The sequence below is a fragment of the Lepidochelys kempii genome, chromosome 9, assembly GCF_965140285.1.
Source record: "Lepidochelys kempii isolate rLepKem1 chromosome 9, rLepKem1.hap1, whole genome shotgun sequence".
Lineage (NCBI taxonomy): Eukaryota > Metazoa > Chordata > Testudines > Cheloniidae > Lepidochelys > Lepidochelys kempii.
This window is the reverse complement of record NC_136388.1, coordinates 98,846,526-98,871,656: the sequence shown is the minus strand read 5'-3', so window position 1 is coordinate 98,871,656 and position 25,131 is coordinate 98,846,526. Positions and strand designations below refer to the sequence as shown.

Genomic DNA, 25,131 nt, shown 5'->3' with positions numbered 1-25,131 from the left:
TCAAAGTCCACAGAAGTCAATGGAAAGACCTACCACCGACTTTAGTGGGCTTTGGATCAGGCCCTACATGCACTTTTCCTCTTCAAATGAGCTACTAATGCAAGCAGCTTATTGGAATCACATTGGTGCCTTTCCTTCCAGGATCCTGTCAGCTCCCAGGAGACACCCTCTTCTTTCCTTTCTCCAAGCTAACCTAAAAATCTGGCCACTTCTCTTCATCTACCAAACCATTAACTACTTTGTATGGGCTGCACTATACTTTATAGAATCATAGTATCGTAGAACTAACAGGGACCTCGAGAGGTCATCTAGTCCAGTCCCCTGCACTCATTGACAGGACTAAGTATTATCTAGACCATCCCTGACAGGGGTTTGTCTAACCTGCTCTTAAAAATCTCCAATGACAGAGATTTCACAACCTCCCTAGGCAGTTTATTCCAGTGCTTAACCACCCTAACAGGAAGTTTTTCCAAATGTCCATCTTAAGCAAACCCTTGCTGCAATTTAAGCCCATTGCTTCTTGTCCTATCCTCAGAGGCTAACAAGAACAATTTACCTCCCTCCTCCTTGTAACAACTTTTTATGTACTTGAACATTGTTATCAGGTGTCCCCTCCTCCCCCTAAGTCTTCTCCAGACTAAACAAACCCAATTTTTTCAATCTTTCCTCATAGATCACCTTTTCTAGACTGCAGCGGGGTGGTCACCCACTCCTGCCCTGAAGGGCTTGAAATCAGCCCTGGGAGAGGGCTGAGGCTGCAAGAGGGCTGCTGCTAGGGAAAGCAGCCAGCCTTGGCTGACTGGAGAAACAGCCACAGCTGTGGCCATGCCCCAATCAGGGCCCAGCTGGCCTTTAGAAGAGGGCAGTGGGCCAGGAAAACACAGTTTCTCTCTAGATGTTGAGAGGGAGGGGTCTGACTGCTGGGAGCTGAGCAGGGTACCTAAAGTGGAGCAGGGCTGGGGAAAGGCCAGAGGAGCTGGGGAGCTCAGGCCTGGGAAACCCCCAGGCTGCAGGCCTTGATGAAGGCCTAGGAAAAGGGTACTGGGGTTGCAGAGGGCAGCCCAAGGGTAGGCAGAAGCAACAGGTCCAGACCCTCCTTGCCGATGATGAGTGGCAATTATACTGCACTCCACCCCAGGGAGAGGGGGCTAGATGGTGACTAGCAGTAGCCAAAGATTGAATGTACATGTAACAATGTTCAAGTACATAAAAAGTTGTTACAAGGGGGAGGGAGGTGGGGGTTCCCCTGGGAGGGATGACCCAGATCTGTGGGGGTACTGCCAGGGGGCAGCACCCTGGTTTGAAAGGGGCACCGGGGTCCGGGAGGGACTCGGGGGCCCAGCGGCAAGTGGGACACCGGCCTGCAGAGGGTGCTCTGGAGGCTGGAATGCTAATTCCCTGGACTACCAACAGGAGGCGCCGCAGGGGTGAGTACTGCCCCGTCACATAAGCATTTAATCATTTTTGTTCCTCTTCTCTGGACTTTCTCCAATTTGTCCACATCTTTCCTGAAATATGGCACCCACAAATGGACACAATACGCCAGTTGAGGCCTAATCAGTGTGGAGTAGAGCAGAAGAATTACTTCTCGTGTCTTGCTTACAACACTCCTGCTAATACATCCCCGAATGGAGTTTGCTTTTTTTTTTTTTTTACAAGTGTAACACTGTTGACTCATATTTAGCTTGTGATCCATTATGACCCCCAGATCCCTTTCCGCAGTACTCCTTCCTAAGCAGTCATGTCACATTTTGTATGTGTGCAACTGATTGTTCCTTCCTAAGTGGAGTGCTTTGCATTTGTCCCTATTGAATTTCATCCTATTTGCTTCCAACCATTTCTCTAGTTTCTCCAGATAATTTTGAATTTTAATCCTATTCTCCAGAGCACTTGCAACCCCTCACAGCTTGGTATAGTTCGCAAACTTTGAGTGTACTATCGATGCCATTATCTAAATCATTGATAAAGATATTGAACAGAACCGGACCCAGAACTGATCCCTGCAGGCATAGGCGCTGACTTCCTCACTACCCGGGGGGTGCTTGACTCCCCTTCTGCCCCAGGCCTGCCACCACTCCAAGCCCCCACCCATGCCCTGCCTCTTCCCAGCCCTGCTCTGCCCTCCCTCCACCCGTTCCCCAAAGCCCCACCCCACCTCTTCCCGCCCCCTTCCCTGAGCACCCTCTTTCTCCACTCCTCTCCCTCCCTCCCAGTGCTTCCTGCACAGTGGGAGGGAGGGGGAGGAGTTGATCAGCAGGGCCGCAGGCAGGAGTTGCTGGGGGGGAAGGGGAGAGTTTAGCTGCTCGAGGGAACTAAACATCTGCTAATTTTTTTCTGTGGTCCTGGAGCACCCATGGAGTCAGCACCTGTGCCTGCGGGACACACCACTTGATATGCCTGTCCAGCCTGACTGTGAACCACAGATAACTACTCTCTGGGAACAGTTTTCCACCCAGTTATGCACCCACCTTAGAGTTGCTCTATCTAGGTTGTATTTCCCTAGTTTGTTTATGAGACGGTCATGCGAGACAGTATCAAAAGTCTTACTAAAGTCAAGATATATCACATCTACCGCTGTCCCGCATCCACAAGGCTTGTTACCCTGCCAAAGAAAGATATTAGGTTGGTTGACATGGTTTGTTCTTGCTGACTGTTACTTAGCCCTTATTATTTTCTAAGTGTCTCCAAATTGATTGCTTAATTATTTGCTCCATTATCTTTCTGGGTACTGAAGTTAAGCTGACTGGTCTGTAATGCCCCAGGTTGTCTTTATTCCCCTTTTTATTCCTCTCATATCCAGCAGTGTCCTTCCTCTAATATAGTATACAAAATTGTACACATCACTCTGAATCTGGTGCTACTCATGGCAGATTAACTCCTCCTCATTTACAGTCCTTAAACATACCCACTATATTGGGCCTAAGACATCTCTTGGTCTTACCCATATATCTGGATATATGGGGGTAAGGAAGCCACATTAATTTTTACTTGCGGGGGACTCCTGGACCTTGACATCTGCACAAGAAGGGCAAAGTTGATTAAGCCAAAATTGACATAGTTTCAGAGGCTCTCTTCCCCAGTTAGATTTTGACCAGTTTCTAAATTGCATCAGAACATCATCTTCAAGCTTTCAGGTTAGACAATCAGACACAGGAACACGAAGTGGGAGAGGAGGCAATTTCCTCAACGTGTCAACTCTTTAAGGCACGGACTTGTCATTTGTTATATACTTGTACAGCTCCTAGCACAACAGGGTTCAACCTGGTTGTAGCCTGCTGATACTACCACAATATGAGTGTTAACTAATAACTACTACTACTACCAGGTGCATGCGCTCCTTACCGATCAGATCCGTACCAGCGATCCTAAACTTGTGCTCTCTCCCACGCTCCCCAGTCTCACCAACAGGAACGCCATAACCCAATCTCCCTTCTGCTCTACTGGCAATCCTCTTCCACAAAACAAGGGCCTCCGGTCTAAGCCTTCTGTCTTCCATGCACCCAACTGGCCTGGCCGACAGTCATGCCTCTTTTCTCCAAGACTATGAGAGTGGCACTATCCCAGGGCAAGGTTAGCTTTAAAAGTAGCTCTCCAACTAGTACAGTAGCTGGGTTGCAGAAAGGGCATAAAAAGAGTGTGTGTGTGTATATATATATATATATACAAAATCTTTTTTATCTCTTATCTATATATAACAGATCTAGAATTAAGTGAGTGGGTAAAATGGATCCATTTATCTTTCCGATCTGAACTGTAAAGAGGGCTGATGTACAAGCTTGTTTGTTTACTGGACGGGATCACTCAGTCTTCTTTCGCACTCTAGGGGACTGTTTTTTTACAAACAGTTTGTCTCTTTATAGATGCAGCGTCTCAGGTGCAAATGCTAGCACTGGGCTACCTGGACGGATCCACAAATCAGAGAGACCGGCATCTAGGCACGAGTATCTGCTCTCACAGTCACTTGCAGGTGCAATCATTTGTTGACCAAAAAGAAGGCCCTTTTCAAAATCAGGCCCAACAAATAGACTCTGCATGCATGGGAGCAGAGCCAAGCCACTCAGCTAGGAAGCTGATGCTCTCATCATTTTAGCATCCAACTGAAACATCTCAGACTTTTGTTTCTGTTCAGTGCTGGTGACTTTATACCCTCCGCTGATGCACTAACAAAGGCACTTAAAGAGCGATGCCCTGTACCCAGCCCTAGAGAATGAATCTGCTGATGCACAAGGTTAGTAAAACCTCCTGGGCACACACAGGAGTTGGCCACGAAGTAATGTATATAAAAAAGTTCCTGCTAATCATCAGATCTCTTGTATAATCCCCCAGGCAACTTTATCCCACAGCCAGAGTGATCTCTGTGTTTCACACAGAGCCTTTTTATACATGCTCTCAGAAAGACCAACCAATAAAAACACAATTAGTCATTTAAATATTGTATAATAACAATAATCCTCAAGGCATGGGCATATACAGGTAATAAGTGCTCTTGCAGTTTAAATGTTGAGACCAAGCAAAGGGGTTTAATCAACTGCAAAAGCCATTTACTGCTACATACATTCCAATACCGCGGGCACTGGAGTATCACGAATGGCTTTTGCACTTGGTTAAAAGTTGAAACCAAGCTGAAGAGTTAAAATGCAAAAATATTTATGGGTAGTATACGCCAATGCCTTAAAGATAATTGGGGTGGGTGGGTGTGTGTGTGTGAGAGAGAGAGAGATACACATGCACACATAGAAAATGTGTAATATATAAATACTAAAGTCCAAAGTTACAGCGGACTTACTGAGTAGCTAGTGTGTCAGTTATGACTCAAAACACCTGCTTTAATGTAAATACCTGAGACATCTGCTGGTGTCACAATAAGAACATGAATACTGTCAATCATTACTAGACATTGAAAAAACTTCCATTCATTCTCTGGTGACAATATGGATTGTCTGGAAACTTAAGTGGCTGATGTCATTCCACCTCAAGCTGTGATCTGATCAGGTCTCACAAACTAAACAGAGTCAGGTCTGATCAGTAAGTAGAGAGGATACCTCCAAGAGAAACCTCTATGCTATAGAAAGTGGTGTCAGTTCTTTAATAGGTGTCCCACTTTCTCTCAGTCAATATTGAACCAACATTCAGCATCAGGCTCAGGAGCAGAAGGTTTTTGGATGAGATGCTAAACTGAGTTCTCGACCACGTATGGTCATTAAAGAGATCATGACACCTTTTACAAGAGTGCTGTTGTTGAGTCCTGGCCTCCCTACCTTTTCCCAGAAGCTTAAAGTAGATTCATAGATTCTATGGCCAGAAGGGACCATTGTGATCATCTAGCCTGACCTCCTGTACAACATAGGCCATAGGACTTCCCCAGAATAATTCCTGTTTGAACTAGAGCAGATCTTTTAGAAAAACATCCAATCCTGATTTTACCATATTCTTCTTCGTTTCATCTCCTAAGCTGTGCGTAGCCCTACCATGCACGGTTTAAACCCTAAAGATGGCGGGATTTCTTTAAAGTGAAGTGATTACTGCAAACATACATTGTTAGTAAAGCACTTTCAGATCATTCAGGATGAAAGGCCCATATAAATGTAAATAATAAATAGCTAAAACAAATTAATACCAGCCTGTGTTACTAGACAGAATCCAGAAGGTGGATTCATCTCTTTGACATTCCCTGCTAGCATCTGGAAAGGACATGTGGGTATGTACCGAACAAGGATACATATTACTGTCTCTAGAACAGGAAAGACATGAATTCGCCTCATTCTATTCCCCAGCTGACCAGAGAATAAATTTAGAGGAATGGACACATCACATTCATGAGATTTATAGCTCATTCATTCAAGATTTGTGAATGAACCCTCTAGAGGAGGGAACAGGTCTGGCCTATTCTAGTGTTTCAGTTTGGGATTGTCACACCAGCCACTACAACAGAAACTATAAACACTGGAACCCACCAGATCTAGTGGAAGGTGTGGCAGAAGGCTCTTTTGGAGCAGACGCTCACTGGTTTTATCCCCAAGGCCACAAGTATGAAGCTAGCTGACAGCTGGGCTGTCTGTGTATATGTGTGGTTACAGATCATTATGTAGTTTCTCCTACTCAGATTTACCAGAAAACCTACCACATTTAAAAATGAAGACATACAGCTCCTTCCTCTAACCCATTTTGTGTTGTAAGCAGTTATTAGCATCAATCTTCCTGTCTCAATGCACAACTAGAGTTCTCCTCCAACCCCATCCCCAGAACTTAAGCTATCGCTTGTCTTCGGGGCCTAGCTTTGCAGTGTGACACTCTGAGCTTTGGGCTGTCCTATTTGGGCTGTCCCTAACCCATTCCCTGTGGTGGTTCCTCGGTTTTGCCAGAAGCTGGGAATGGGCGACAGGGGACGGATCACTTGATGATTCCCTGTTCTGTTCATTCCCTCTGGGGCACCTGGCATTGGCCACGGTCAGAAGACAGGATACTGGGCTAGATGGCCATTGGTCTGATCCAGTGTGGCCGTTTTTATGTTCTTAAATGTGGCAGTCTCCCAGTAAAAGACCCAGAAGCAGCAACAGAAAGTATTTAGAAACTTTGCAGGTGAATTCTGCCCAGCCTGCTGAGAAGAGAGTGGACATCTCTGCTTTTTCCCTCGCTCTCCCTAGTGCAGCTGTTGTGAGACTAGTTGTTAAGAGTAACCGATTGCAATAACTGGTTAATATGCAATCAAGTTCATTTAAAAAATATTACTCCTGTTACTAGTTCCCTTTCTTTAAAATGTAAGAAATCAGATTGACAGCAACACAGGCCCATCCTGGGCCATGAGCAACAACACACAGCCATACTGTCACGCTCCACACAAAAATATTCAGTCACCAGAGATGGTCAACACTTATACATTTTGACCCAATTTAAATTTGGAACATTTTCAGCAAATCTCCATTTTTAACCAACTCTAGAACTAACTGAAATTTTGATAATTTGAATAAATTTTCATGTTTACAAAAATGGTCGAAAAAGTCCACAACATTTGTTTGTGACAGTTTTCCCCAGCCACCTCTAGTTGATACCATTTCTACTGGAAAGTCAAAATTGACTGAAGCAACAGCCTTTTTAGGGACAAAAATACAGTGAAACCCCCATGCTCAAGGCAGCATCAAATATGGTTGCTTATTGGATCTGTTTTTCCAAGTATGTATTTGAGAGGCTATCCATCACATGAACTATCTTCTACAGTATCAATGAGAACTTTATTCTAAATTATGAGGACTAGACACAGAGCAAGAAGCTGTTTGATATGATTAATTGGGCCCATAGTAACTACTGTAGTCTCTTAATTGGACATCTATGCATCCAATTGTTGGTGGGATTTGTGATTTAACTATAATTCCAAGTTTATTTCCTTCATAACAGGATAAAGTCCACTTATACTTACAGGATATCTGGTGTTTGTTTTCCAGTGCCATTGTGCATCAGCTGCATGTTTTGATGCAAAGAAAATTAATCCAGTTTAAAGGTATTTTTTCAAATGATTTCCACTGTATTGTTTCAAGCACACACTCTTCAGGACGCACCTGACCGTCTTTGTATGAGCAGCAAATTAAGCACTACAGCTGATATTAGAACTGAAGACACAAAAATGGAGTTCTTCACCTTTTCTCATGCTATTATCTAGCTACAGAGCAATATAGATTAGCCGCCGTGATAAGGTGAAATGGCTTAACTAGTAATATGTTAATATGTCAAACTTAACAACATGGGGTGAAATCCTGGTCCCATGGAAGTCAATGGCAAAAAAGACCCAGAAGCAGCAACAGAAAGTATTTAGAAACTTTGCAGGTGAATTCTGCCCAGCCTGCTGAGAAGAGAGTGGACATCTCTGCTTTTTCCCTCGCTCTCCCTAGTGCAGCTGTTGTGAGACTAGTTGTTAAGAGTAACCGATTGCAATAACTGGTTAATATGCAATCAAGTTCATTTAAAAAATATTACTCCTGTTACTAGTTCCCTTTCTTTAAAATGTAAGAAATGCTGACTGACTTCCATGGGGCTGAGATTACTCCCCTGGTGTCTATGGGCTGAAACCCTATAAACGCTAGTTTTATTATATCCCAAAATCCAACCCTTGTTGATTCCCTCTGAGCATGCCAGCTTAGTAAAATATTGGTTTTGCCATGAAAATGAAATAAGATTGATTGATTTGTCATCCACTAAGAAATCATTGATCCAAATTTGATCCTAGGCTACAGGCAAATAATCCTCGCTAAATCAAATTATCCGCAGAAGGGAATGCGTGATTAGCAAGAAGGGGTGCGATGGAGCGTCCACCTCGCATAAAGCAGGTTAACCTGATAAGCTGCATCTGAAGGAAGGCCAGGGACTGATGAGGCCTAATGGCTGAAGAAGGCCAGCTGGGATAGACTTATAAAGAGAGGAAGTTGGTAGTAAGACAAGGCTGCCAGGAGGAGTGCAGCAGTCGCTCCCTAGAGAAGAGGGCAGTTGGCTAGGTGCAAAGAGGAGATCTGGGGAGGAACGAGTAAGTCCTGGGGCCCTGCCTTGGACTACAGACTCTGGCAAGAACCCAAGAAGGGGTGAGGAAGCTCCAGGGGCAACTTTGGGATGGGCCAGAAGATAGGGAAGACTGGTAGGAAAGAACTCAATTGGCACTTGAGCAGACTATGGTTGCTAGGCATAGGGTCTCTGGGTTGGAACCTGGAGTAGTGGGCAGGCCCGGATTCTCCTGCTGGCCACTGGGAAAGTGGCACAGAGCAGGAAGTGGATTGGAAGACTGTCTGAGACTGCAGAGAGATCGTTTGGCTGGTGGGCTTGGAAGGGGAGGACTATAGTGACCTGGCCAGAGGGCTGAGTCACAAAGGGGGAGCACCCTGAGTCCAGAGAGGCAAAAGGGTGAGCAACCCAAGGGGGGGGGCGCGCGCGTCAGACCGGTTGAGAACTAATCCACAGATGAGCCACAAGGAGGCACCCCAACAGTGAGTGGTTAACCCTGTGACAAGGTGAGATTGAAAATATTTGGGAAAAACTTGAGATTTTTCTTTTTCGCCTTTAGTTTTTTTTAAGCACAGGACTGTCCCTTTTCTGGTCCCCTCCCATCCCTTTCTGAAGATCATTCTGAGGGAAAGCGCTCTTGGCAGATGCAACCGAAGATGCAAACTTCACCTATTAAAAACCACCTCTGCATGCTCATTATGTAAACTCTGGGTGTGACAACGGCTCAAAGTGCTTTGGGTTTTTATGGTAAAATCCGACATGTTTATTTCTTTCCAAAACCCCTGACCAATCTGTGTGGGAAATAAACTATCCATGGCCAGATCCTGCTCTTACTGAAGTTGATGGGTGTTTTGCCATAGACTTTAATGATAGCAGGAGTGGGTTCCTCCCTGGTCTTTTCTACCTCTTACTGCTATAGGGTTAAATTCACATGCGTACAGAGGGCCAACATGAGGAATACACACCACTAAAATCCTAGTGTGTGTGCTAAGTAGGGTTTAAGTGGTGAATAGGACTCACACCAGTCCTCTGCACAGGGGTGAATTTCACCCGTAGTGAACAGTGTTTAAAAAACAAGACTGTTCACTGCCCCATAGCATAGTATTATGTTTACCATGGCATTTGTACTATCCTGTAGACTTAGAATGGGAAATACCTCAAATTCCAGAGAACATTTAACTGCTGCAAGCACTCTGATTGTATATGCGTAAGGGAAGATAGTAAGTACAACAGTCAAGAAACCTAAGTTTCAATACATTGACTACAAAGTCAGACAGAGGCAGATTATTCCTTAGCCAATAGTAGTTTAAAAAAATCAATTCAATTAACTCAAGGCTGATTTAGAAAAAAAACAAAACACTCTGTGTGACCTATTCTTAGAGGGTTCTCACATTAAACCCAGTAAAGCCGGGATGTTTGTAGATAGAGCCCTGACAGGTGGCAATACTTCGTAAAAGCCAGTGTTACGAAAATATCCAAGGAAAGAAGAATATTTTTGGAATTAAAAATCAGATATATTCAAACCTAATTTTGTTTTAATTCACGTATGTCACATATCCCCTAATTTAACTGGCCTAGCAGATCTCTTGTAATTGCTGCTTGCATATGCAGTCAGACTTGGTGAGCGAATATTTACAATGGTGTGGTAACAAGAGCCAATGAATGGCTTCTGAGTCACAAAAGGGCCACATAGTTAGCCTTTACAGACCAGACCTAGACTTGGTGGAACTATAGATGATTTCATGTAGTAGAAAAAGGAATTAGCTGATACATTCCAAAACACATTTTAAAAAAATCTTCTGTCATTTTATTTAGTAGCCTTAAATATAAATAATTGTGACATCTGGTTGCTTTCAAGAGCATGTGATTTTAATATTTTAATTGCTACAAACAGTTTCATAAGGGTGCCCCCAAAGGCATGCCCAAATCATTATTTTGTTTGTTATATTTCCTGTGAGGTTTTGATCAACTATATTCTGTACATGCAGCAGTCTGAGTATTGTAGCACTAATACATTCATTTCAAAACTGGAAAATTAGCCAGCCGGGACTCCTTTTGTTATAGGCTGTTAAATATTGTATGTTCACTGATAAATATTGGGTATCGTTTTATTTTAAAATCAGGCAGTTTACACATTTTGTTAATTATTATGCTATCATATGGTTACCAGATTAAAATGCAATGTTAGCGGGAGATACAGCAACATCTAATACAATGCATCAGGAGGGGATTTCATCTAATCTGTCTCTAGCTCTCCAAAGTGGAAAACACATTTCTGAAATCCTCAGGGTCTCCCATAACGCATTTTACAAGACACCCACTTGAAACCATCCACTGACATTATCCAGTAAAGTCATTTTTACAACAGCCACATGGGTCCCTCTTAAATATCATCAACAGCACACGCACTGCAATGGGTAACATCAGACACCTGGCAACCACATTGATTATTGCAGGAATGCAGTGATGACTTTACATGGGAGAGCTACAGTTACTGCAGGAAATGATAGTCTCCCTAAGTCCACCCCACCCTTTTCCCCCTGAGTAGCATCATGGCACCTGCCAGCCCTTGTAAGGAGAGCAGCAATCTCAACACTGGGTGGGCACCATATTTGCTGGTTTTTTATCTGCTGAAGGTGGGGCAGACAGACTGACTTTCTTTGCCTACAGACGTGCAGCAATTGCTCAGCAAACGCATTGCTGTCATTGCTCGGTGTCCATAGTATATGCCAGGGATGTATTCCCAGCTACTAAGTCAGTATGGTCTTGCTTTACCAAGGTGGGGGTTGGAGGGAAGCTAATAAACCCACCTTGGTATGTCCCTTGGGACTAGGGTGACGAGATGTCCCGATTTTTGGGTCATCTTCTTATATAGGCTCCTATTACCTCCCAGCCCCCATCCCGATTTTTCACACTTGCTGTCTTGTCACCCTACTTGGGACTCAGGCATTCCATCAGGGGATAGAAGGACACTTAGGCATAAGACTGTGATACAGTTTCCAGGCCTGTTTTGTTTATATTAGATTCCATAACATCGTAGCCTTTTGGCCACTTTCCAAATGACTCCATGCGAGCACGGCCTCCGTAGCAACCGTTCTCAGCAAGTACCGAATACATAATCTTAGTCAATCCAAGTACCTTTAAACAACCCTGTTTGAGCTTCGATTCCCAGTCTGCAAACGCTCTGTGTGTGTTGGCCACTACACTGCCTCTCATCTTTATGCTTTCCCCCTTCGAGAACGCTGAGTTTTACTGCTTCTTGCACTTCCAAATTTTGACTCTGATCCTACCTGGGAGCTCCCCCTGCAGAACCCCAGAAGGCCCAATACCTTGACCTGACTGGAGGATCAGGGCCTTAAACTGGACATGAGAAAAAGACACGAAGGTTTCACCTTGTAAAACAAGCATATTCCTAGAAATCACATAGTCTCTCTATATTCTAGGGAATCAATCAAAGTTAATTTCCCAGGGTTTGTGAAAGCCTATTGCCTGGACTGTGATTCCCAAATGGGTTTTTTCAAGAGCTTAGCTGGCTGTTATATTTCTGGCTAGAGAATATGCAATATGATAAAAACACAGTCCCTACACAGTGTAATAAATTACAGACTGTTTGATGTGCAAACCAAAGATCTGTCAAGCTCCAATATATTTGAAATATTTTAAATGAGTCCTGCACTCCAGTGTCTGGAAATTTAAAATATGTTTCCAGGCCTCTCAATTTTCTAATGACATTATCTTGCCCACTTATTCTCCTTTTAGGAGTTTTATTCCAATTCTTACCAAGTATCGTTTCAAAATAATGCTCCTCTTCCTGGAGATAGACCCACCAGAAAGGGGGCGGGGCAGGGGGGTTGATAAGCTTATGACTGGTCCAATGGTTAAGACACTAGCCTAGGACTTTGGATGCCTGTGATCAAGTTCCTACTCTGCCAGACACTCCCTGAGGGACCATAGCCTCTGTATGCCTCAGTTCCCCAGCAGCAAAATGGGAACAGCAGCAGTGCCCTACCTCACAGGGTGCTCTGAGAAATAAAAATAGGGATCAATTAAAACTCACTTCCGTCAAAAAGATCCCTGACTTCCCAAATGTGATAACGCTAATATTTATGTATGAGCCATCCATGCTTCTGGGCACAGAGTGAAAGCAACTCAAATCACAGCTTGGTCTAAAGGCAAAGGAATCTAAAAAATCCCAGTACTAACATGATGATGATGATAAACCAGCTCACCCACCAACCCACAATAAACAGAGCCACCCACAAATCACACATTAAAAAGACCCGCCAAGCTGTTTTGTGTTTCAATCTTATTATCAGGAATCATGCTCCAGAAAATGTCACTCACCCCAAAAAGATCTGACCTGAGACATTAAACTTACTCAAACTGCTGTGTGTTTTATTTTTTAAAGACCATAAACCAAACCTAATAAATTCAGACAGACCTTTTTATTTCCCCTTTTGTATAGTTTTAACTGGCTGCTTTCCTTCCAACCTCTGGGCATTCCATTCTAGTGTACGAATGAGGTCCACATGATTGCTTGAAAAGCATGCAAGTTCTACAACACAGAAAACAACTTGTGGAGTGCGGGGCGGGGGGCGCTTTATAGGCTATGAACGCATTTATTTAGATTCAGAGGGAGAAAACTGATTGGTTAATGAGTGACAGAACTATACAATTTATTCACCAAACCTGAACCATCTCCAGAGAATTCTGAAGCTTTGTCATGCTTTTGGAAAAGTATTTATTTTTATAGCATGAATAGCATATAATAAATAAAGGCTAAAACATTGTAAAACATAAATTACATCTATTAGCAACATCCAAGAGTTAAAGAAAATGTTTTGGAACTCAACTAACTGGAAAGGGAGCCTACATATGTCTCTGGGATCAAAGCTGCATCTCCTCTTATCAAAACAATGGACTGGGAGCCACTTGAAAGACATTGTTGCTATGTGCTGGATACCTACAGAGAATGCATTTCAGAAACCTGAGCACGAAGAGCTGACCACTGAAAAGCGGTACTCATTGCCCCTCTTCTCCAACAGACACTGAAAGCCTGAGGAAACCTCCTTTAAAAGATGCTTTCCACTTGAGTAGAGCAGATGAGCTACTTTTCGTCTCTCTTCCAGTTTGGGATTCCACACTGCATTCTACAACATGACTGTTGACCCAACCAGAATTGCAGCTTTTCATATCTCCTCCTCTTTGGGAGCCCATTGTCAGTGCAGATGTGAATGAGACAGAGAAACTTTCCTGGGCCAAGGAACTAAGCACAATGGTGAGATTCAATCCACAAAATCTCAAGTCTAAGAAAAATCCAGATTTCCTTTTACCAGGATCTGAGCCATTTAGCTTGGCTTAATGTATTTGGCATGAATAGCTGGTTCATAGCTAGTTCTCAGGTATTATCTTTTGCTTTCAAAATGTTTTCTTCTGAACTCTTTTCCAATGACAAATGGCCTTGCCCCAAAAGTTAACATTTTCACAAAGGCGTTTGATTTTTCAAAGTGTTCACATTCTGTATATTTACATGTATTAAAAAAGCGCAGTTGAACTGCACTAGATAGTGGTAAAGCTGCAGACTTTGGTTGCCATCTACTGGTCTGGTAATAGCAGTGGTAAGTGGCTGTCCTGTGACCAGAAAGAAAAGGAGTACTTGTGGCACCTTAGAGACTAACCAATTTATTTGAGCATGAGCTTTCGTGAGCTACAGCTCACTTCATCGGATGCAAAGCTCATGCTCAAATAAATTGGTTAGTCTCTAAGGTGCCACAAGTACTCCTTTTCTTTTTGCAAAGACAGACTAACACGGCTGTTACTCTGAAACCTGTCCTGTGACCAGCTCCCCACTGGGCTTTCCACACTTCCTTTTTCTCAATTTCTTTTTTTCAGTTTCAAAACTGAAAAATTTGGGAGTTATTTTTTTTTGTTTTGGTTTTTTCAGCTACATATATTGTAGCTTTACCAGTACACAGTTCAGTTCAACTGACTAATTTACCCTTGGTCTCCTAGTCCAGGAAACTTAGCCTCCCTGCAGCCTGAACCGATCAGCAAAGACCTGACTTGACCCAATCTGGCAGCCAGCATTTCACAATCATTGTATAGCCGCAGTTTCAAGAACGCTAATAAGCATGTTTTGTTCAGTGTGGCTTTCTCACTGTGAATAGCAAAATATCACCAGCAGGCTGAAACCTGCCTTCTTCACAGTTTAATAGGGAGCTGATTATGACTTTTTCTCCTTTTAATAAGCAAGACCTGTTACCCTGTATTGTAAAGTACTGCAAGCTGGCATGTATGAATGTAAAGGAAAACTGGACCTGCGCCCCAACAGTAAGCTCTGCTATTCTGTGTCAGGGTGTACATGGCTCACCGTCACATGAGCACAGAAAGAGTTAATTCCTAAGCAAAACTGCCTGCTACTTACACCCACAGGGGAGGTAACAGAGGTGTGTCTTGGGGACCTAAAGACTCAAACCAGGGAATGCTATGAATACAGTTCCCTGGTGTTCACTGAAGAAAAAAAGAAGAAGTCATCAGCAAACCACCTCAGCTAGGAACTTCCGAAAGAGCAAAACCAACCTGCAGGCCAGCCTTGAAAGTGTGGTTTTGTTTTAGCCTCCTTGAGCTTTTTTTAAACCTGTTTGTGTCCAAAAGCTTACGAAGAAAGCTCACAAGAAAGCTCTCCCTGCATAGACTCTGCTTTCAGGCTAAATTGGGTAACTCAGCCATATTACAGGGCACATTATTATTACTTGGATAGTTGAACCCACAAGGCCCCCAAACAGTCTGTGCCCAGAAACAGCAAAGGCATAAGCCCTCAGCTGCATTTTAAAACAACCACACATCGCTGCACACTAGTGTCACAGGAATGAGAGCAGAGTCCAGGGGTGGACAGGAGCTCTGCTGGTCTGGGGCAAGGCAGGAAGCCAAGAAACCATGACACCAGGAGAGAGAACATGGGGAAGTTAAGTGGTCATCTTAAAGAAAGCCAGCCCAGGACCTAATCCTGAGCTGTTGGGGCACAGACTGGTGGTGGTGGTGCTAAGGACGCGTGCTCCTCATCCCGCTAACTCAGGGCAGAGCAAATGGAAGCAAGAGGGAAGGCGGCCAATAACTAATGGAACCATATTGCTTCTATCGGTGCAATCCTGATTTAATTTGTCACAAGAAGAATATCTAGAGTGGAAACATCAGCTCAGACTGGGGCCATCATGCCTGATAAACTGCCTCCAACAGGACCAATACCCAACACTCCAGGTGCACATGAAAACTTCACATTAAGCACCAGGAAAACTGGGCAAGGCCAGAAAATTCCTTCCTGGCCCTTGCGGTGATCAGTCTGTGACATGAAGCTTGAGATCTGATGACTGCTTTGCTACCCCAAACTTAGCATGTTCCTTACGTTAATGTGTCAGTCACAAAACCATCCCACCCCTTGGAGATGCAGCTGCAGTGTCTGACAGCATGGCCTCCATGCAGGAACAGATTCTGCAGACCCACTCCCCCGGACAAAGGATAACAATTATCTTCACAAGCCTCATCCGCACAACACAGAACTGCCATCAAATGTGCTGAGCATGGAGGGGTTTGCTCTAGAGAACTGAGACCAGACACTGCTGTCGGGGGGAGTGTGGGGCAGCTTGCTCTCAACCCCCACCCCTTGCTGGGCCCTCCCTCTGCACTGGGCTGGGATGAGGGTTGTGGTGCTGCTGTGGGTGGTCAGTGTCCCTGGGTTGCAATGCCCAGCACAGGGAGCTGGGCTGAGTCCCCTGGGACAAGAGATACTGCTCTGGGGTCTCTGTGGGTGCAATTGTGCCCATGAACCCCACTAAAGCGCCCCTGCCTGAAAGCCTGGCTCCCTGAGCACCCCTCCTCAAGACTGCACCAAGTTCCAGTCTGGACCATAAGGGTGGTGGAGCTGGGCACACACGTGTGTCGTGGCCCTGGGTCCCATACTCACAACTGACATCATATGACTCCGCTGTCATTTGCACATGCCAATAAAGTCCAAGAAACGTATCTAATTGAGCAAAGCAGGGCAGATTTGGAAACGCGCCACCTCCCCCCACCCAGAGCAATCCCCACTCCCTGCCCTTGCACCCACCTGGTTGATGTGTTTCAGTTTGTCGATGAGCTGGCTGATCACTGGCTCGGGACCCTTTGTTTTCATCTCGTGGGTGCCAGCTTGAGCTTTCCCCCCATTCCTCACTGCCTGGTGACTGTACCTGCACGAGTGAACACAGAAGACAGCATTGGGTGATGGACTGGACTCAGCAATCCGTATTATTTATTGCTTAGATCGCAGCATGCTAGCTGCCTTCCTGTCACAGAGGAAAACACGGACCCTGCCCTGAGAAGCAGAGGACGTTATTATTTCTCTAACCACAGCACCTAGGACCCCAGTTTGGACCCCACGGCATCAGGTGCTACACAAACACAGAATAAAAAGATGGACCCTGCCCTGAAGAGCTTCCAATCTGGGTGCAGTCTAAGAGGACAGACAGCCCAAGGTGTGGAAAGGGATACGACACACAAGGCAGGTTAGCTGGGTGACGACCGCCGGGTGTCTGATGTAGGTCCAAGTGTGTTGTGGTGCTGGTTTAAGTTAAATGTGAAAAATATTCCCACTCTACAGTTCAACCCCCTTGTGGCCCAGAATCCACCCCAGTGACCCAGCCCCCTCCCTCCACAGCAATGGTTCCCTGGCTAAAGTAATGAGCGGGCCGAATGGATGAGTCAGCACATGTCTTGTAGACTTTGCAGTGGAAGTGGGACTTCAGAGGGGATTTAAAGGAGGCGAGGTGGGGCCAGCTCAGGGGCAGCAGCGTAAGAAAGCAAGGAGACCCCCTGCAGGAGAAGCAGGCAAATACCACCATGGGGCTGGCAGCACTGGCAGGGCAGAGCGGGTGGGAAGGCGATGCCAGGCCAGACCAGGGCAAAGAGGGGAGGCATTAGGGAGGACCTGGGAGGCAATCACAAGAAGCTCAGATGCAGCGGAGAGGGGGAGCCAGGCCAGCGGAGAATTCATAGCGGGGATGGCAGCAGGTGCAGGGGTGACGGTCAGAGCTGTGCAGATCGCAGAGGGCGACGCGGGTGTTGGGAGCCCAGGGAGGAGGACGCTGCAGCAGTCAGGATGGGAGGCCTGGGAGCTGTGCGGATGGAGAGGAAAGGCCAGGGGGTGGGAATAGTACGGAGGAAGGAGCAGCAAGATTTGGATGCAAGCCAGATGTGAGGGGATCGGCGTCCGAGATGACACCAGGTCACAAGTCTTCGCAACAGGGAGAGTGTGGGGTGTTCCGCTGTGTGGGAGAGGGCTTCAGAAAAGGGTATGGCCAAGTTAACAGCATGACGTCCACAGTCTGTGCTCAGTTCCCCCAGGGCCACTGGAGTGCCTCCAGATTTACAGCAGTCACTAGGAACCTGGCCCCAAAGCCTGAAATCTGAGCAGCTTTTCAAATACAACAGGGGCCAGGTTTCAGGACAAGGGCTATTCAGAACTGCCTTCGTTTGATTGATGCGAGATCCGTCACACAGTAGTGTTAATGAGAGTCCGCCGCTGAGACCAGGGCCCCCCGGTGGCAGGGGCTGTGCAGAGACATAGCCAGAGTCAGTCAGCGGATGTCTACATGGCAGCAGGCTGCATTTCCTCCTGCCCGGGCAGACAGCCATGCTCCAGCTCTGCTGGAGGTAAAATGGGAAGTGCGGAGGTTGCGGCAGCCCACCCAACCCCTCCGGTGGCTGGCCCAGGTCACCACAGCCACACTGCTATTTCTAAGCACATTAGCTTGAGTGCGTGTCTGGATACCCGGGCCGGGAGGCTCACTCCCAGCTTCAGTGTCAACGTACCCTGAAGCACCGTCTCACCGAACAGCTCACGGCCTAAACAGACAAGGCAGAAAAAGGCCAGGCAGACAAGACAACTGTTTCCATTTTACAGATGGGGAACGGAGGCAGAGAGAGAAAGGCCACAATTCAAGAACGCACTTCCACCCGATTTTAAAACCGATCACCACTCTGGAAATCGCTTAATCACCGCTTGACTTGAAGCTCGTGCTAAAAGTGAAGTACGTTGTTAAGTGGCCTTCAGTCGGCCCCCATGTATCTTGGCCAAAGGAGTCTGTGAAGAGCCAGAGGAGATCTCCTGAGTCCCCATCTAATGCCTTCACCTCAAGGCCACCCTGCCTATACATTTAATCGATCTTGTAGCACTCCGAATTGCCACCTTTGTACCGGTGTGTTACCCAAAGTACAATTAAATTATCATGTGTCTTTCCTGAACGACTTTTATTTAAAAAATGAACTTCGGTGCGATTCTTGTGGGATTCAGCATTTAATGTTAAATGCACAAGCCTCCATTTATATTTTGAAAAGTCTTGTAGCAGGATAATCACGATGGGAAAGTACCAAATACACAAAACAATAGACACCGCTGCACCGCAGCCCAGCAACTTAAGCACATGAGCAGGGGCTACTTGCCTGCTGAAAGTTAAGCGTGTGCTGAAATGCTTTGTTGGACTGAGCTCATGATTTCCACTGAGGCTGAAATAACAAACGTCTCTAAATAAATAGCTGGCTCTCAACAAACACGCGCTACAGCAGAATCCATATTCTCAGGGCACCATCTTGTGGAAAGACGCATTACTGCCGTTCAATTATTACACTCATAAACACTTGTTCCTGCAAGAGCTGTGCCTAACTTTACACATATAAATGTTTGCAGGACTGCGGTGCTAGACCTGTTGTTTTATCACACAATCGCAGAACACTACTAAACCAAGCCAACACGTCTATCAAACCATACACTCATCAGCAACATGAACATGTAAAGGCCGGACTTTTTAGATGCCTGAGAAATTGCTACCTTTGCTGTCATTATGTGAAGCTAATTTTAAAATGCAGAGACAGAACATTAAAGTACACTGCTGAAAAGTGTTCTGGAGTTTCAGTGAGATTTAACTCCTGGGTTCTGTAGACTTCAGTGAGAGCAGAACTGAGCCCCTGCCTGGACCATACCTAAATCAAAGGAATACATTTCTTCTGGACTAGTGTAATACAAATGCAAATAAACTGATCTTGTAATCCCTGAGCGGGTAAAACTCACACTGAAGTCAATGGGAGTTTTGTCTGGGCAAGGACTGCCAGATCAGACTCTCTACACTCTAGTATGTCATAGATGACGGAGCACAGTAGATGTGGTAGGGACATGGGAGATAATGTCCAGTGGCAAACATTCAGTGAATGTGGAGAATATGGAAGGCACAGTGAGTGGCCCTGGTTAACTCCATTAGAGAGAGGGTTGGAGTCATAGGCTACCAGTGAGACAAAGAATATGTCTTCATTGCACACTAAGGATTGAGCCCAAGCCCCCCTTCCATCCACACACAAATCAGTCTGACTTGGGTCAGTAAGCACTCAGGACCTGGGTCCTAGGACCGTGTTAAAGTGGTGAGTCATAGCCTGAGTCCTGCTGAGACTCGGGTCCAAGCCCTGTATTTTGCAGTGGGGACCCTGCTCAAGCTGCAGACCCGAGTCAGAAAGTCTACGTCTCACAAAATGGATGTTAGCACAGTTGTGGGTCCAGCAATTGTAAAACCTGAGTTTTGCAATGCAGTGAGGATGCTCAAGCGTGCACTTGGGAACACAGAGTCCACAAGCCGAGGTCCCACAGACTCAGGTTTATGATGCAGTGTAGACATACCCTAATGGCGAAGCCATCCTCCTGCACAGGAAAACCCACAAGAGAGGACCTGAATGTTGGGGGGAAACTCCAGGAGGTTCCCCTTGTGGGGTTCTCCCTAGAACTGTCCTGCTACCTGGGCTGTACCCAGAATCACAAGGCTTTCAGTCCATGGGTAGGCAATGCAGCCCTTCCTTCTCCTGACCAATGAATTCATGGGCACAAAACTAAACCTAAAGAGAGCTGGTTTGCTCACGAGCATCCAGACCTGCCCTGCTATTACACTCCAGATCACGAGACTTCAGCCTGGCCTCCACCCGTGGGAAAAGGGAACACACCTTGTCAGGGGACAAACTCCCTGCTTTTATGCAAAAGGACATGGCAACAGGAAAGCAAAGGAGGAAAGGCACAAAGACAGAGGCTGAGTCACCCCCTCACTCACAGCTATTGGGCTCAATACAGAGGTAAGTGGGTGAAATGTTCTCGCCTGCGGGAGACAGGTCAGAGTAGATGATCGACTGGTCCCTTCTGACCTTACCCCATGAATCTAGGAATCATTTATAAAGCCCACATACCCCACTGGATGCAAGGCCTGATTTTCAGGGAGCCCAATCTCTTCTACTCCCATTGGAGCCGGGAACTGTGGACTCTGACAATCAGAGCTGTGAGGCTCAAAGTGCATCTCCTGCTTTTCTGAAGGTGAAAGTATCATTAACACAAAGAAAACAGACATCCCAAATGCATTTCCTTGGCCTAGGGATGGAGTCAGGTCCCCCAGGCAGACAATGACACAGATTCTCCAAGGGCATTTAAGCACGTTTCACTCCATCCCTATTTAGCAAAGCACTTAAACGCATGCTTAACTTTAAGCACCTCAGGTAAAATTTTCAGAAGTGCCAATGTGACTTAAGAGCCTGAGTCCCACTGACTTTGAGTGATCCTCAGGGAGAGATTTTCAAAGGCACAAACGGCGGTTAAGTGCTGAACTCCTATGTCACTTTTGAAAATGAGACAGGTCCCTAAGTCACTCAGTGCTTTTGAAAATCTTATCCATTATGATTAGCGTGCTTTGCTGAACAGGGCTGGACTGCGGAGCCGGGGCTTTCATTCTCTCAGTTCAGCTGGAAGGAAAGTCACTACCAGAGCATAGGGGTTATGGCTTTCCCAAAGCCTAGCTGCACCTAAGGCATGGCAGGACTGTATGAAGTGAGCCTGGGCATCTTTTCTGAGCACACCCAAAGATCGTGTGTGAGCCAAAAGAGTTTGAAACTTAGCTTCAGTAAGGGAAAGAGGAAAAAGAGTCCTGAAATCCCAGCTTTCCTGGAAAGGACAGCGGGCACCATCTCTGCAGCATGGTCTCCCAAGGTGCCGCCCACTTGACAGCCATCAGCAGCTAACGGGCTTACTGGGTCCTAAGGCCAGCCCTGCGACCATACTCATGGGAAAGAAAAGTATAGGCAAGCCAATGGCAAAAACACCCTACTTTTCCTCAGGGTTCTGTGACTTGTTAGGAGAATCCTGCCAGAAACTTCCTTTTTTGTCTTTCCATTCAACTCAGCAAGTGAGCGTGTGTTAATTAGCACGAAAGTGGCCACGGTATGGCACAAGCAGGGACTGCGTGACCTCATCTTATAGATTTACAGCAAACTTATCGTCTAAGAATAAAGTGTTTTGTGGAGCAGGGGCAGCATTTGGCATGTGCTTAGGTGCCTTGCTGAACTTGGACCAAAGAGGGCCAGGTTGTTCCCGCATTGCCTTGAGTGACAGCAATGGGAAGTCTCCGGGCCAAACTGATCAAGGGATGAAGGCAAGACAGCTACAGAAAGGCACCTAGTGACGGATGCAGAATGTTTCCAACTTACCTCTACAGAGTGTAGGCGTCTCCATTGAATCTGAGCTGTTTTGCAGATGCTTCTGTTCTAGACATGAGCACTAACAAGCCCTGATACAGATCCCATGCTCTAAGGACGCTGTCAGCACTGACAAATATACTGCTAACTGGTGTAAATTATTAAAGTCCTCCAAGCTCCAACTGGGGCCCTGCCTTTTGAAACACCAATGCTATAACAGGATCACGTGCCCGACTACCACTTCATAAGCAGCACAAAACCAAAGATCCCTACCTCAGATGTGGTACCCTGTAGTAGGATGTCATTCAGCAGAGTAACGGGGGTTTCCCTCCCATAGTTCCCTGGATAGGAGCTACTGTTTGTGAGAAGATAATCTCAAAAGGAGAAATGTCACGTTGTTGTAAAGTGTGCTGATACATGGCTGTCACTAAAGATCATTAAAGATAATCACATGATGAAAACATTACCAAGCTAAAGCCTTGCATGGGTTACATATTCCTCTTTCATTCGTAAGTCATAAGTATTTGGTATTAAACCCAAATAAGGGGTTTGCCCCAACCCTCACATCCAAAACTCTCACCTTTGCAAATACTTTCCCACTCCAGCTCAATTAGATTTAACCAATGGGGTTCCCAACAAGTTTTACCTCCTGATTTTCATTTCAGAGCACTGGAGTCCAGACAGCAAAATGTTTTTTAAACATATGATAATAAATGTACTGGTGTGTTTCCTTCCCCACAGAATCTGCTTTAGCATTGAAATGCAGAGAGACAGCTGGAGCCGACTTGGCTGTGCTAAGTTTGGAGATAAATTACTGAAGTGCAATGTATGATTTACAGAAAATAATCCTGCAAGTCAAGTGTAAAGTACTATATATGAAAGAGGAAAGTAACCTTTTCGTTCAAACACCAATTAATTTACGCCTGCCTCCTGGCTACAAAGTATTTATTCAAATGCAGCTGCATACTTTAAGCCTGCTAGAGGGGAGCAGAATGTTCTGTCTTCTTTGACTTCTTCACTTTGATGCTGCTCATTGAACCTTAGTTTCTTGGTGATGCAGGGGGACCGAATGCAATAGAACCCGATCGCTCCATGTGTAGGTAAGCCTTTTAAGGAAAGAGGGCCCATAGGAATGGATCCTGAGACAACAGCAGCAACCCATTCTACAATATCAAAAGGTGCTCTGCATTGCAGGACCTCTTCTAGCCAATGGAGCTATGTCGATTTATACCAGCTGAGAGCCTGGCCTGGAATCTTTAAAGTGTTCACCCTCTTCTGTGGGATACAGTATTGCCAGACCTCGAGCAAAACTGGAAGGTGGTTCTTTTCTATTTTGCTTGGTAATATTAACTGCCCTGAGTCCCAGTCAGCCACACCAAGAGCCTCTTGCAGGGACCCAGGCCACCAAACAAAAGCTCTCCTTTCAGACGTACAGCCCCATTGACTGACTGTCGCAAGAAGGCGACCAAGGGGGAAGGGCTGGGCTTACCATGAGGCAAACGGAGGCGGCCGCCTCAGGTGCCAGACCGTGCGGGGATGCCACTAGGACCCAGAGTGTAGAAAATTGTGTCTGCATCTGGATTCTCTCTGCTCTAGACCCACAGAGATGGGGGAGTGCTGTGCTGGAGGAAGGAGGGCACAAGTGACAGAACAGGCAGGCAGGAGAAAAGGTGAGAGGGAATAACAGAAAGCAGCAGGAGCTGCAGGGAGAGAGAGGAGGAGCCTCTTATGTACCTCTCTAGCACCCCCAGCAACCTGGACTGATTAACACCAGCTTCTCAGGGAGCTTCCTGTTTCCTGCTGCTTCCCTGAACCCACTTGAGGAGAACAGGCAGTCAACTGAAGTAGTAGGAGCCAGTTAGGCCCTTAAGATGCTGATCTCTTCCCTCGCTCAGGCCCTGCTACCAGGCTGCTTATTTGTCCCCTTCTATTGAGTGTTGAGAGCCACTCTAGCTGGCACAGAACAGCAGTCTTGAGTGAAAGAAGAAAATGTCCCTCTGGGGCAGCATTCAGAAAAAGAAAGAAAGTAAAGGAAGCTTTTCTAACTAAACAGGAAGGAGCTCTCCTGAGACACGTAGACACAAATGTTCACGGTGAGCCTTCCGGTTCCAGTGAGGATGTGAGTGGTGAGGAGATGCCTGATCTTCCAGTTAGTCAGAGTGCAGGTGACCTGGCAGCTACTGCAGCATACATATCTCCATCTCCAATGGATGTAACCATGCACATTCCTGAAGAAAAGTGTAGATCAGAGAAGAGGGTGGTGGAGGCGCAAGAAACAGCTGCTGCTGAGTTTAGTTCCTTAAGTCTAAATGATCAAGGACTGTGGACCCACTTGAGCAGTAGCCTGAGGGACTTCCTTGTACTGCGTGGGCCACAGCAAGTGAAAAACTTCATGTTCCCCAAAGACAATGAAAACAGAAGTTTCCATCCAACACATTACTGGCGTGAAATCCCCAATGGTGACAAAGTGGAGAGGCCATGGCTTATGTACTCAAATATCCAGAATGCTGCATACTGTTTTTGTTGCAAACTCTTCCAGTCTAATGTTCCAGCCACTTTGGGTTCTACAGGAACAAAGGACTGGAAAAATCTGGCATGCCATGAGAAGGCATTAAATCACCAGAGAGCATTCCATAGGTGGAAAGAGTTTGAGATGAGACTACGGTTAAAGGCCACCATAGATGATCAGCATCAAGAGAAGATTGCTTCAGAGTCTCTTGACTGGCAAAATGTTCTGAAAAGGCTCATTGCCATTGTGAGAATGCTTGGTACCCAAAACCTAGCACTGCGTGGCACTTCAGATCAGCTGTATGTGCCAGACAATGGAAACTTCCTTAAAATTGTGGAGCTGATGGCTGAATTTGATGCCGTACTCCAGGAGCAGCTAAGAAGAGTCACCACCCACTATCTTGGAAAACAATTCAAAATGAGATCATACAGTTACTGGCAACAAAAGTCAAACAGAAGATTGTGGCAGATCTGAAGTCAGCAAGATCTCACTCTGTTATTCTGGACTGAACACCTGACATCAGCCATATGGAACAAATGACTTGGTGCATTTTGTAACAACAGAACCCAGAGAAAATGTCCCTGCAATGGTGACTGTCAGAGAGCATTTTC

General features: G+C 45.8%; 1 protein-coding gene across 1 annotated transcript in view; it reads right to left on the bottom strand.

The window, feature by feature from the left end:
• GPC3 (glypican 3) overlaps positions 1-25,131 on the bottom strand; it is a 284,726-nt gene that overhangs the window by 63,463 nt on the left and 196,132 nt on the right. The window contains exon 6 of the mRNA XM_073358506.2: positions 16,589-16,709. Within this exon, the coding sequence (XP_073214607.1) occupies positions 16,589-16,709 (121 nt within the window). The remainder of the gene's footprint in view (positions 1-16,588; positions 16,710-25,131) is intronic.